Consider the following 14,038-nt stretch of genomic DNA (forward strand, 5'->3'; position numbering starts at 1 on the left):
ACCCCCCGGCCCCGGCCCCTCCGTGCACCGGGGTGGGGCCGGTGACCTTCCCCCTCCCCGCCAGCCCCGCACCGCCGCCACCCCGACCTTCCCCCGGCGGGGCGGCCGCGGCAGGAGGCCCCGGGGAAGGGGGGGGGGGGGGGTCTCGGGGGGGGGATGCGGCCCCCGGCCCCGCCGCGCATCCCCCGCGCTGCCCGGGGGAGGAGCCGCCCGCGCCGCTCCAGCCCCTTCCCGCGGCGGGGACCGGGGCTCCCCCCGCATGCCGTGCGGAGGGGCCGGCGGAGAGCCGCGGAAGTGCACTTGCTGCAGCCATTTCCTGCTCTTTGTGCGGGCGGCGCGGAGCATCCCCGCGGCGCGGAGAGCATCGCACCCCGCGGAGCGCCAGGTGAGCGGGGCGGGGGTGGGCGCGGGGGTTGCGCGGCCTCACCCCCACCCACCCACCCACCCTCGGGCCGCGTGGGGCTGCGTCCGCCGCCGAGCGCGGTGCCCCCCGGGCGGGCTCAGCGGGGCCTGCGGGGGGGGGGGGGGGGGGGGGGGGGCAGCGGCGGGGCAGGTGCCGCCGCCCCCGGGCGGGGGGGCGGGAGGCCCGGCCGGGCCGGGATGTGCGGGGATGTATCCCACAATGCTTAGAGCTACCTGCAGCATTCACCCTCCCCGCTGCCACTGCAAAGCGCCGGGGAAAAAAAAAAAACCAAACAAACAAAAACAAAAATAGCGCAAATCCCCCTTTTTCCTCCCCCCCCCCCCCCCCCCCCCGCCATCCCGGCTCCGCGCCCCCAGGACGGGGGAAGGGGCCGAGAGCCGGGCCCGGCGGGCGGTGCAGGCCCCAGCGCGGGCGGCAGCGCTCGGGCGAGCCGGGGTCGCGGCGGTGCTGCCTGGCGGAGGGAAAAAGGGGGATGGGGGAGATGGAGGAGCGGCAGCACCGGGCCGGGGGCTGGAAGTGGCCGCGGAGGGGGCTCCCGACCAGCTCCCGCATCACCCGTGGCGTGAAAATATGGTGCCCCGGGGGGAGGAGGGGGGAGGGAGGAAGCGATGGGGTCTGAGCCGGGGTTGGGAGCGGTGGGCTGGCAGGTTCGTGCTGTGGCGTCGGTTGGAGTCGGCAAAACCTTTCCCGTCCAAAACCGCCGGGTTTCCCCGTTGCGTGAGAGCGGTCAGGAGCAAGGTGCGCCCCGCGAAGCGTTTCTTTGTATTGAACTTTCCACCCGAGGACGCTGGAAATGCGTGGTGCCAGCTGCATCCCACCTGGGGAGGAAGGGATGGATTCTGCAGGAGATTTCCGTGGGTGGGAAGGACCAGGAGGGGGGGTGGAATGAGAAGAAACAGAGGCACATACTGAAACCTCCCTGCCTGCTCAGGGTTGTTCTGGAGAAGGGTGATGGTTGTGTGTGCTGTCGGAGGACACTGCCAGCATCAGAGCTTGTCCCCCTTCCCCATCTGCTGCTTTCCACGGGGGGTGGGGGGGTCCTGGCTGGTGGGGTTGGATCACAAAGATCTCGTGGAATTAGGCTGAGTCGCTTAATCCTCTGCACCCCTCCCGCCCTGCACAGATACTGAAAGAAAAAGCACCCTCATGTTTTGCATGATGACAGTTGTCTGGGGTTAGTCACCGAGAAGGGTGACCATCCTGGTATTTTGGTGTCTGTCACAGCTATATAATTCTGTGGTAATTCCCTGCAAAGGATAATTCTTTTTCTCTGTACAGTTAATTGTTATTAATGAAGCCCAAGGAATATGGAAAAATCTTCTATTTTCTGACTAGGGTCTCTGGAGCAAAGCAGACTATGTTGATTTCACGATAATAATTTTATCAACCAATAGTTACCATCTTTGCATGAAAAATGGGAGGAATGGTTTTGGAAGATTAATAACTGGCCAACTATTAACAATGCTTGCCTGTGTGATTTAATTTCCCAAGAAGCGCTTTAACTGTCAGCTGTGGGGTTGCTTGTAAACTTTCTCTAAATTTCTCAACTATATTGGAAATGCAGCTTCCTGTACCTGCCTCCTTCCCTGACTCTCTTTCTTTGGCACCAGAAAAAAAAAAAAAAAAAAAAAGTTATTATAAAAGAAATAAATTCCAAAATAATTGTGTTGCTGAGAGACAAGGATGGCATAAGTAACTAGAACTCAGCCCTAATGGAATGGCAGAAAACTTAGAGATACAGAAAAACAGCTTCAGGAGTCGTGCAGTTTGGCTTCCTTTTATAATGGGAAGGGTAATTTCATGGTTATTAACATCTGTTACTGTGTAGGGCAGGAACCCAGCTCTGCCAATCTCGCTCATCCTGGCCGTGTTTATTTGCTCCTGCAAAGAACCTCCTGACGGTGGTGGTGGTTGCAATTACAAGTAATTCTTACAGCATGAGAGAAGGGGATGATGACATGCATCCTAAAATACAGGGAACTTTAATCCCATGCATTTTAAGCAAGGGTCAAAGTAAACTTTTGCATCCTGAAGTTATTCTTGACTAAAAATACATTGGTGGCCAGGAGCATTTATCCTCCTCATGCTGTGAGGCAGTGGGTACTATAAACACTGCTTTTATGTACCTGAGACATCAGTCTGCTGGGGTACTTGTTGGGCCAAGATGGTTCCTGACCACTGACTAGATGCTATTTTGGAGTAAGAGGGAGAATCTTTATCACAGGGGCAAAAATAAATTGACTTTCCCAAGTTACCTAGGGACTGGGCATTAGAGCTGGAGAAGAATCCCAGATGCTCGGCAGGTGACCAGAAGTTTGTCCTCCTTCTTTACATTGAAGTCTCCCCAGCAAAAGCCATTTTGCTGCTCGTCTCACCCCAGGCTTGCCGTGCTTGGATGATGTCTTAGTGCCAGTCTCCTGGGAAATTCCTATTTTTTCCTGCTTCCTTTCCTGCGCTCAGTAGCTGTTGCAGCTCCAGCGTGAACGTCTGCTGTAGGAGCAGGCGAACTGAAAAACCAAAGCAGCCCGTGCCACTTCCCCAGAGCTCTCAGCTGCACAGCTTCAAAGCCAAGTGCACATGCATGCAACATATTCATTATGGCTCTGCTTTTAAAAGTCAGTCTTTGTTCCCCCAAGCTGCTCTAACAATAAAGTCGTCTTTGTTCCTCTTGCTGCAAAGAGGATGATATTGCACCTATACTTCTGGGCAAGCATTTTGGTCAGGAAGGTAGGACCTGCCCTGCAAGTTCAGACATCTGGGATAGCCATCTTCACTCCTTCTCAAAGCCTTCCTACACTGTTGGTTAAATATGGCCCCCAGGCTGCTGCCATAAGAGAGTCACTATGCTGGGAACTCTCAATTTCCATTTCAGTGTCGTGGGGCCGTGCCCTGTGTATGGACCCTGCGTGGCTGGCTCCCTGCCGTGTCCAGAAGTCCCAGTGCCTCTGTGAGATCATTTGGCTTTAGAAGGTGTAAGAGATGGCCAGAGAGCTTACGACTGAGATGTAGGATGGGGAGAGGAAGTTTCTGCAGCAGATGAGCAGAAAGTGTGGGTAGCACTTGTTAGCACCAACGCTCTTTAGCAGAAGAAGTAATCAGACCAGTGGCTGCATCCCTCTCTAGGGTTTCACTAGGGTGGGCGTTGGCTCCTGCCAGTCTCATGTTCAGTTTTGCCGAAACATGTAGGACTGGAGGGACTTTGGCCTCTGACCAGCAGCAGCAGGATATGGAGAAGAAAGTCATTTTGCACCACACTCCCAGCAGCCTGCGTGGCTGTGCTTGGGTCCATGCAGGCAGGATATGCTTCCTGTGTGCGAGGAAAAGCCTCACCCCGCCACGCATGTGTTACAGCAGCAAAAAAACCCCGTTCCTGGGCAGGCTTCTGTGCTGCTCCCCGGGCTGTGTGGTCCCCGGCCCCACAGCCACACGTGCCAAAGCGCCGTTGGCAAACTACCACCATGGGCTGACTCTTTTCCCATCATGAGCATCCCTGCCCTGAGGCCCAGGTGGTGGATAGTGGTTAGGGATTAATGAGGACTTTTTGATGAGTATCCCCAGGGATCCTCGTCTTCCCTGGGCGGGAGCCGCTTGGCCACTGCCTCGTTACCTGACAGCTGCCCCCCTCATCGCTGCACCGAGGGGATGAAGCTGGGATTTACCAGGGAAGCCCCAGCACGTATGTGTAAGAAACTTTTTTGCAGGAAGGCGAGGGTGGGCAGCGTGGGTCTGTCGCAGTGGGACTTCCCCTTTTGGCTCTCCTGGGCAGCCCCTGTGGTGTGGAGATACCTCGTATTACCCCATGAACCGGGCTAAGCAATTGCTGATGCCTTCAGAGCCTTCCGCAGTGCACAAGCCCTCTAACTGCTAGATGTTTACTACTGGCAGTGGAACCCAAAAAAGAGGAGGGGCCCCGCCAGCCCTACAGCCACCCCAAGGAGCCAGCGAGGGGCCATGGCACAGGCAGATGAGGGATTGCTTGAGGATGCTCCTCCATGGATTATCTGGGTTGAGGATCCAGTTCAGCCAGCCTGGACCCGTAACCCTTCCATCACACGCTCCAGCTGTGAGGTTGCTGTCTGTTGCAGTGTGGTGCAGGCATAAGACCCAGGGGAAGTCCTGGCAGCCCACGTTTTTTCCCTGTCATCTCTGTTGGTTTTGCTATTGGGCCTAGGAAAGCATAAAATTGAAATTGGGAATCCCTGTGGAGACTCATCTGTGAAACCCACAAAGGCTGTAGTTTTTCCACCTCCAGGTTCTTGCACCCTGCTCAGCCATGGCAAAGCACAGGGTGGGCCAACGGCCGATTGCACTGCTCGCTCACTATGGCTTGAAACTTCCTTTTATTTTCACATATTTCTACACACTGCCTCTCTTCCTCTATGTGAGTACAAGATCATTTGGGCAGGAACTGGCTTAGTCTGGCGGATTTGTGGCTGCCCAGCACAGCAGGACCCTGGCACTGTATTTGGGACTATAACTTCTGGTATGGCCCAAACAACAGCAATAATTTTGTCTCTTGTTGCTGAGCTCTTTGGGTGTCACAGGATTATTGGGGAAGCATCATTGATTACAGCAGTCTGCCAGCACATTGCACAAATGGCCGCAGAGTTTGACTTACGGAAGAATGAGAAATGAACCCAAATAAACAGCCAACATCCTCAAAGCTGTAAAATGGAAGGTTTTTGTCTTCCCAAGCCTGAAGTATGTAATGAAGCATGTGTGAGTACCAGGGGTGTTGTTCTGGGAGCCCAGAGATGAGTCTTGAGGCGCTGGAGGAGGCGATGGGCAGCCGAGGGTGCCCGTGGGGGTGGGCGAGTGGAGCTGCCCCCCTGGCACGGAGCAGCAGGGAGTGCTCGCAGCAGGGAGGAAGCTGCTTTGGCCTGCGGTGTGCCGGGACCTTATGTCTGGTTTTGACAGCTGCTACAGTTTGTAACAGGAAACCATTTTAGCAAAGAGGGGTGAAGAAGGAAACAGAAATTTGAGCGTGTAGGGAAAGGGCTGCTTGAGATTTATTTTTTTTTTTTTTTTCCACATGGTGCTTCAGCTGCAGGTGTAACCAAGCCTGTTTCTCAGCTGTCTGGTACATTGGGGAGGCATTGGTGGAAGTGGAATGAGTTTTACCAGGCTCATACATGTTCTTGCAGCCCATGTGGGCAGGCAGCAACAGTGACAAGAGGCACAGCAGCAGCATCCCTCTTGAAGCCACCCTAGGACTGCGCAGAGCATGCATCCTCCTTGGCCATGGTCCTTGCTGGGTGCATGTGTGTCTTAACTATGGACATCCTGAAGCCATTGTCCTTCCATGCTCCCAGTGCTGGAAATGAAAAGCAAACTTATATTCTTGGAAACAGTGACTCAATTAAAAAAAAAAGAAAGGGGGATTTGTTGCAGATAATCGGCTGAATATGAGCACCTATGGAGCTGCTGCTGCGACCAGAGAAACTGGTGGGATTGTACACAAGGGGAGAATTTACAACACTGTTGTATCTGGCGCTTGTGCAGATACCACTGGAGCCTTATGTCCTGCTACAGTGTCCGCACTTCAGCAAAAAAATTGCAAAATTGGATCAAGCTTAGAGAAAAGCCAAAGAGATGATTAAAGGATTGGAATATATACTCTGTAAAAAGGCAGGCAAAGAGCTCAGTCCGCTTGCCTGAGCCAAAGTCAGAGTTGCAGGGTGTTTTATTGAAATGTGTGAGTATCCTGATGGGAACTTTTATAATAGAGAGCTCTACTATCTTGCAGATTAGAGCGATAAAACTCTCATATGAAACTAGACAGGCTCTGAATGGGGAAAAAAACACCCGAGGGGACAGGGGCGCGATTTGCTAATCAAATGACTTGTCAATATATAAAGTGAGTTCTCACTCTGCAAGTGTTTGAATACAGTGGGGTGTTTTTCTAGGAGACACACGCTCTTGGTTGGCCACAGCTATTGCACATGGATTAGGTATTAACTGGGGAAGCCCTGTGGCTGTGATTATACAAGCGTGCAGCCTGGGTGACAGCAGCCGTCCCTCCATGCTTGTGCTCTTACAGCAAATGTCAATGGCAAAGGAGCTAAGGGACATACAGGTTTGTTCTGAGGTTCCCATTAGTGTAAGTGCCAGTGAGCTTTCAGAAATGTTTCCCTTTGCTTTTTATTTCATGTGCAACTGGCACTGTTGGCAGCTCCATGGCAGGCCGGGACTGGGCAGGGGATACCACGTGCATGGTAAAAACAGGGAAAATTTTAACAGCAGCTTTTTTTTTTGCTGCTTGCAGTGCCATAGCCTGCCTGCACAGTACTCAATCCTTTCTGGTTCACCCTTGGGAATGCAATTTGTTGTTTGCAGTTTTGAGCACCGTTCATGTGTGTGAGAAATAGAGCATGTGAGTGTCAGCATCAGTCATACTTTTATAATTGGGCTGCTTTGAGAGATATTTTTGATAGCGCTGCTTTGCATTTCAGATCACACGCTTTCACTCGGGGTTGCTAAAGCTGCACTGCAGCACCCAGCTGTGCTCTGTCTTAAACAGTTTTGCATAGAGTTAAGCAGAGAAGGGCATAGGTGGGTAGTTGTGTTCCTCATATTCTGCATTCCTACTCTGCTGTTGAGTCACAGAAGGAGAGATGACATAGAGGTGTAGGTTAAATACACAAGAAAAGGAAAACAAGATAAACCAGGATTGTGTCTCCTGCAGTGTCAGCTAGTTGTGGTTCTGGTTTTGTCCTTTGGTGCTTTCCCACTCAGTCTTCTGGCTGCTGTCTGTCTGTCTATCACCCTCTCTTTTCCTGTGGATTTAGCGCGGAAACTGAACATCCAGAACCATGACCACTCACGTCACGCTAGAGGATGCCTTGTCCAACGTGGATTTACTGGAGGAGCTGCCTCTTCCAGACCAGCAGCCATGCATCGAACCGCCTCCGTCCTCCATCATGTACCAGGTACCTTCAGCTCCCAGAGGTGGTGGGGCAGGGAGGGTTGTTCACTAGCTCATGCAAAACACAGGGGCGCGTGGCACTGTGAGAACTGTCTGAAAACATCCTGGGTTCACCATGTTTAAGGAAATGTTCAGAACAGATCTAGTCACAAATCTGTTCCCAAAAACTTTAAAACAAAAACACTAGGGGTTAGTGAAAGGGATCTTTAAGGCTGAGCAAGGCATAGGGAAGTTAAAAAATGAAAACCAGAGTGCATGAACGGGTAAGAAGCAGGAGATAAGATTTGTGATAAGAGCAGAAAGTTCTCAGCAATGTTCTATTATGCACATATTTCTGTGCTTCCTTTTTATGGTAGGGCCCGCATCTAAGTAGGTCAGAATCAGAGCTCTGCCTGACTTTGGCTGGCCTGTGCCGCTAGCACAGCTGGAGCTGCCGGTCTGGGGAGCTGATGGCATGCAAGGGAGGGCAGTCACTGCAATCGCTTCTCTGCCTTGAACAACCACAGATTTAGCTACAGCTGCACTGACCAAGCAAAGCTTGGCCCGAGCTCAGGGTAAGGCCCAAACTCCTGCTTTTAGATCTGCAGCAGGATGCCTCCACTGCTTGGCCACCACGCCCTGCCCTATAGCACACACCCAGGGTTAAATATAATGTGGGGTTGCTTTTGCCATCCTGCCACTGCTGAATTCATGACTTAGCCATGGCAGTGTATAAACACACCCGCACAGTGATTGCCATGCCATGTACACAGGGGTCTGAAATTACAGTATCTCTTTCAGCAGGTCAGACTGTGGGCTCATTCAGTAGCGTTAGTATCTCTATAGGTTATCAGACCCAAAGGCAGTTCTGGGATGTTCAAATTTCAACTCTCTGGAAAATCTTCATATCATTTTTTGCTTATCTCTTCTTTAAATCATTTTTACTCTTTGCTGACTTGTGTCCTGTGAGGGGATCAGGGTCCAGCCTGATGGCACACCCTCCTTTCAGCACCACAAGTGTGTGCACACCGCTGGGCCTAAAAAAAACTCATCTAAACTGGATCTAGAGATATTGGCCAAGCCTGTTTCCTCATCATACCTGTTTGTATGTAGTCCTTTCCCCTGCTAGCCAGACATGCATATGCAGCCTCACCTTTTCTTGTCACATGCAGTGTCCTGAAGGCACTAAGAAGAGTAGCCCTGTGGCCATGGGGTCTGTTCTCCTGCCTTATTTACTCAGGAAATCAGTTACTGAGGTGAATACAATTGCTGCAATGCTAACGTCATTGCAAGGAACAGCTCTGGGAGCCTGGGACTTTTGTACACTCTGCCCTCCAGCAGATAACATCAGCCAGCCTTCTAAGAGGAAATTACCCGAGCCCAGGACTTGGGAATGGGCACTCAGCACAGAGGGGCTGAGGAGCTGCTGTCTCATCCCCTGCCCTGCTCTGCACTTTCTTGCTCCCCCTCTCCCAACCCAAAGCAGTAGCTTAACTTCCAAAACAACTGTTCATCCCAAAGCATCTGCTTGCAAGAGCAACACTAGTGCTAATAACAGTGTCTGGATGAGTGCTGACTTTCATATTTATATTTTCCAGACATCTCATTCCTTGCCCTTTCCATGTGTTTATTCTTTGCAATTCCTGCTGACAGGATGTGGTCTTCCCCTAGCAGCCAGGGCACAAATGAAAATTAATGAGGCTGCATCTGTCTTGTGAGTTACCAAGCTAAAATCCTTACAATAATTGCTGTAGGTTTGCTTTCTGGTGTGGCTGCAATTCCCTGTAGCTGATCCCCACCTGAGTTTGGCTTGATTTTACGAGAGTTTGTCAGTCTTGATTGCTGTGCTTTCACACATATAATCTGCAGGATTCTCTCTAATGAATATGTGTGACTCAGAAGCATCTCAGGCTGCATGTGTGAATCTCCTTCAGATCTAGAGATGCAGTACCTCTAACGGTTCATAAACTGCTCCCATGCCCCAGGAGTCCTACTGATTTGTCTTTTTGCCAGCACATCCCATGCTGAACTGTATCAGGTAAGCAAACAACTAGATGTATTTTAATGCCCATCTCTCCATTTTTCCCATAGGCTAATTTTGACACAAACTTTGAAGACAGAAATGCTTTTGTGACTGGTATTGCCAGGTACATTGAGCAGGCAACAGTTCACTCCAGCATGGTGAGTCCATGGGTGCTGCCTCAGTGATGCTGAGCCTCCAGTTCATGCCCTGCCCCAGCAACACCTCTCTATCTTTTCTTTCAGAATGAAATGCTGGAAGAAGGCCATGAGTATGCTGTGATGCTTTACACATGGAGGAGTTGCTCACGAGCCATCCCCCAGGTACTCAAGCCATTCCCACACATGGATGTTCCCAGAACGCCTAGCTGGTTTTGTCTTCATTGTGAGTTAGTTTGGACTGGAGGTAGAAGAACAAAAAAAAAAAAAAAAAGAAGAGAAGACTGAAGCAGCTGTAAGGGTTGAAAAGAGAGACCACTGACTCTTCACATTGTCTTCTCCCCACCAACGTCCCAGTCACTGACCTCAGCATCTGGTAGCCATTTCAGAAGCAGATCTAGACTGCTGCGCTAGCAAAGGGCATCCGCACATCATTCTCATGTATACCAGCACACCAACCCTCACACTCCTAGCAGAACCTCTCAGCTCAATCACACTCACCCCAAGCCCACTGCCTCATATACATTTCCTGGTTTCATGAGCCCCTCCCCTGCTCCCCAAAGCAGTCGCACCTGAAGTTATTCCATCCCTGCAGGACCAGCTTGTTTGTCCTACAGCTGCTAACAGGACTCAGCTGAGCACAGCTCTAGTCCAGCATGGTACTTGGGATGGTGCTGTCTTCTGTTACTCAGGTCTTTGTCCACTTCTCTGTTTGCAGAATGGGTAGCCTTTGACTTAATTAAAGCAGTGCACTTATTTCCTTCCCAGTGCACCACTAGAATATTTTTCTCTCTCATGTTGTGGGGAGATGAAGTTTGCTTCAGGCAAAGGCAGTTAGTTTTTGGAAGTTGAGAGTTAAATAATCAGATCTGGTTTATATCACACTTTCCTGATACCACTGTATGGTGTCATGGTATCAGGAATTTCAGCTTCAGTTAAAAATTGCCCCAGTGCTGAGTGAGACTCTTGTGCTCTGTGAAGAAGGGAGCCCAGGCAGCCTGAGATGAAAACAGCAGGTCCTGTCAAGATGTGTCAGACTCAGGCTCTCCCTGACTTGCACAGAGCAGATTAGACAGCTGGGGCAGGTTTCAGCATCCCAGACTCTGGGGTGCTCTCTCTGCTCCCGTGGGAGCCCCAGAATTGTAGGTGCTGTGTGAGGATGCATGAAGGATCACATCGATATGCCAGAACATTTCCCCAAATGCCCTTTTTTGTTGCTGATATACCTGAGGATCCTGGTCTCCCCCTACATTTAATCATTTTCCTCCTCTACTGCTAGTTTTGCTTCAACTGTTTTCTAGTCCTTCTCTCTCCAACCTGAATTTTGGTGGCTTCATCCTGCGAACACCTACAGATATGAGTAAGGTTGCCCATGTGGCCCACTGATCGTGATTCAGACTCCAGCTCAGAGCTTGTCTTCTGCAATGTGAACACGTGCTGGATCACTGCAAAAATGCTGACTGACAATGCGTTGGGGCAGGTGCAGTGCACTTCCATTAACCCTACAGATAAAAGGGCTTGCAGCACTTCCGTGGAGCCAGGAAAAACTCTTTCCACATGGCTGGCAATGCCCATGTTTGTGATTCTGCGGGAAAGGTCAAACCTCAGTTCCCCTCAGGTTATACTCTACTGATGGTCTCATGAGACCCAGCCCTGGGGAGATTTCTGCTGCTGATTGGATATTTGCTTATCTCCCATTTATATTTTATTCTGTGCTGCTATTGCCTCTCATGGCTTTGCTAACAGAAGGCAGATAGTGGCTGAGCTGATGGTAAGACAGTGCTACAGATTATCTGTTTTGGCGTTCTATCATCCTCCCATCCTGGTCACCCCTGCAACGTTTGTGCCTCTCTGAGCACAGCTTGTGGGGTCCCTGCTCTCTGCCCTATCCTTCCCCTGGGCTGCAGGCAGTGCCGTGTGTGATAGAGGAGCAGACAACACGATGGCAGAGGGTTCATTTACAGATTCACCAGATTTGATGTTGCAACAACCCCTGCACTTTGCCATGGGGCAAAGTCCTGTTCTCAGCCCCCCAGCCTGGCTGCACAGTCACGTACACCTCCCTGTGCTGCATCACAGATTGTGGTTTTACAGGTGAAGAACAGAGCCTACACCTAAATGTGCACCACTCCTCCTTACCACAGGCAGCAGCCTCATGGCCATCAATACTGCCTGACTGTGGTGTAAATTGCCGGGGCCGGGACATTAGGTTCCCCACTACAAAGAGGGCAAAGCTACTTTTGCATCTTCCCACATGTAAAGCTGGCTGATTTGTCTCCTTGTGCCCTGTGTGTCAGCTGCTGAGCTACTAAATTTGCACCAGAGCTGTCAGCCCCATCACAGTCTTGTGTCAGCAACAGCTGGAAACAAAACCAGAGGAGGACAGCAGGATGCATTGCCTTGGGCAGTTGGGGTTTCCCCTAAAAGTTTGGTAATGACTCCAAGTAACTGTGTGGACATGAGATGGATGACAACTGAATAAGCCGTTAAATTTAGCTTCCTGGGATTCTAGTGAAGGTGACTCACTTCATTGCTGCTAGCCACATACAAGCCCAGTGATTTTTAACAGGTTGGCAACAGAAACAAAATTATCCCATGGAGGCTATAGCAGAGCTGTATCCTGGTGCCTTATGTGTCCGTGGGACTGTGCAACACAACGTCTCAAAGAACTTAATGATACAACATTCCCATGTTGTGTAGCAAGTCCAGACTCCATGTGTTCTACCCCAGACAAATGCATTAGAACACTTATTTCTCAGAGTCAGGACTATGCTTGTTTATAATGCATGAAGAGAATTTCACAGCTGAGAGATAGCCCCTTCTGTTGTCACCTATTGCCTTGAGAACAAGCTCCCTTTCAGGTCCCTCTGTTGTCCTCAGATGGTGACAGGATTCACTGTGAGACAAGCAGAAGATGGTGGCTGTTGCAGTCCACAGCTGTGTTAGAAACTCTGATGTTGACACGGGTGATTTGCTTTGTGACACAGGTGAAATGTAATGAACAGCCAAACCGAGTGGAGATTTATGAGAAGACAGTGGAAGTCCTGGAACCAGAAGTCACCAAGCTTATGAAGTTCATGTATTTTCAGGTAAGTGGTCAAGGAGAGAGCAAAAAGAATTTATTGCTTTGGTGTTAACTTATCCTAAGCAGGACTGTGCTATCCTTGCCTGCCAGGCTAGCTTGGAGACCCCCCAAACTCCCTGATAGGTCTCTTCCTTAGAGCCACCACCAGATGCCTGAGACCTGTCTGAAGGAAAATCTGTGTGTCCCTTGCTCAGCCCCAAAATCTTATATACAAGTTGGGAATGGGCACACCTCAGCCTTTGAAGTTCATGGAGGACCAGAGCCCCTACTATGTGGAGCTACATGGTGGCATGGGCTCCTGTTTTTCTGGGGTGTTGGCTGGTGGATGTGAAGAGCTGTTTCTCTACCAGCACCAGTACAGCTCGCTTTTCTGCTCTTTGAAGCAAAGCCAGGGAGAGCTGAGGGCTGGTGGTGCAGCTGGTGCCTGGAGCGGGATGCAGCTGGACACCCTCCTCCTGCTGTGCCAGTGGGAACAGGGGTGTGCTCACAGCCCCCCTTAATTTGGGGTCAGCTGGCAAAGAGCACCAAAGCTTAAATTTAGAAGTTGCTACACTTGAGGCACTTGACAAAATAATACACTTAGATCCCAACAGAGCAATGATCACGTGGCAACACAGAGCTGCTGTGGGCTGGGTGGGTGGAGAGGGGTCCCAGTGGTGGTGCAATGACCATGCGTGAGCCACTGCTGGGATGACCCTGTTCTGCTGCCTTCCAGCGCAAGGCTATTGAGCGGTTCTGCAGTGAGGTGAAGCGCCTATGCCACGCCGAGCGGAGGAAGGACTTTGTCTCTGAGGCCTACCTCCTCACACTGGGCAAGTTCATTAACATGTTTGCTGTCCTGGATGAGCTGAAGAACATGAAGTGCAGCGTCAAAAATGACCATTCTGCCTACAAAAGGTGAGAGACGGTGAAGCAGCAGGAGTGCAGACTGTACCTGGTCTGCCCAGCCATGAGGTCAAGTGGACTTCAGGAGGCTAGAGGTTGGGTTTCTCTGCTGTTGTAGGCTCTCTCTGTGATTTTAGGCAAATCTCTGAGCCCTGTTGTGTTTTGGTTCCCTCTCGGTGAAACGAGGAAAGAGCAGAGCTATACTGCAGGCGGGTGTGAGGCTGCATTGCAGCTGCAGGTCAAAGGGGGAAGATGGGTGGTGAAAGTCTTACATTGGGTGAGTGATCCTTGGTGATGTTGGATTTCTCCCTTCCAGAGCTGCCCAGTTTCTGCGGAAGATGGCAGACCCCCAGTCCATCCAGGAGTCCCAGAACCTCTCCATGTTCCTGGCAAACCACAACCGCATCACACAGGCAGGTTCCTTTTCTCTACTTAACTTTTCCATGAGTAGAGAGAGGCAATGAGTTCACCAAGGCTGACAGCACTTCAGACCAGACCATGGCAATAGCTGTTGGGTCATTGTCACTGACCCTGATGGTCTTTTGGTCAGGCTGTATAATTA

The 14,038-nt window shown here is 51.0% G+C and overlaps 1 protein-coding gene across 4 annotated transcripts in view; it reads left to right on the forward strand.

Annotated features, from left to right (window-relative positions):
• Positions 1–14,038, forward strand: part of CYFIP2 (cytoplasmic FMR1 interacting protein 2) — a 56,429-nt gene that overhangs the window by 449 nt on the left and 41,942 nt on the right. For 2 of the 4 annotated variants that reach the window (XM_042790460.1, XM_042790459.1), the window contains exons 1-7: positions 189–385; positions 7,213–7,353; positions 9,420–9,509; positions 9,594–9,671; positions 12,494–12,595; positions 13,307–13,488; positions 13,793–13,889. In XM_042790460.1, coding sequence (XP_042646394.1) covers positions 7,237–7,353; positions 9,420–9,509; positions 9,594–9,671; positions 12,494–12,595; positions 13,307–13,488; positions 13,793–13,889 — 666 coding nt within the window. In that variant the 5' untranslated portion in view covers positions 189–385; positions 7,213–7,236. Of the gene's footprint in view, positions 1–188; positions 386–7,212; positions 7,354–9,419; positions 9,510–9,593; positions 9,672–12,493; positions 12,596–13,306; positions 13,489–13,792; positions 13,890–14,038 lie in introns of those variants that run through there. The other 2 variants (XM_042790458.1, XM_033006195.2) reach the window with 2 other exon arrangements.

The sequence above is a fragment of the Tyto alba genome, unplaced genomic scaffold (assembly GCF_018691265.1).
Source record: "Tyto alba isolate M040663 unplaced genomic scaffold, T.alba_DEE_v4.0 Super-Scaffold_17, whole genome shotgun sequence".
Classification (NCBI taxonomy): domain Eukaryota; kingdom Metazoa; phylum Chordata; class Aves; order Strigiformes; family Tytonidae; genus Tyto; species Tyto alba.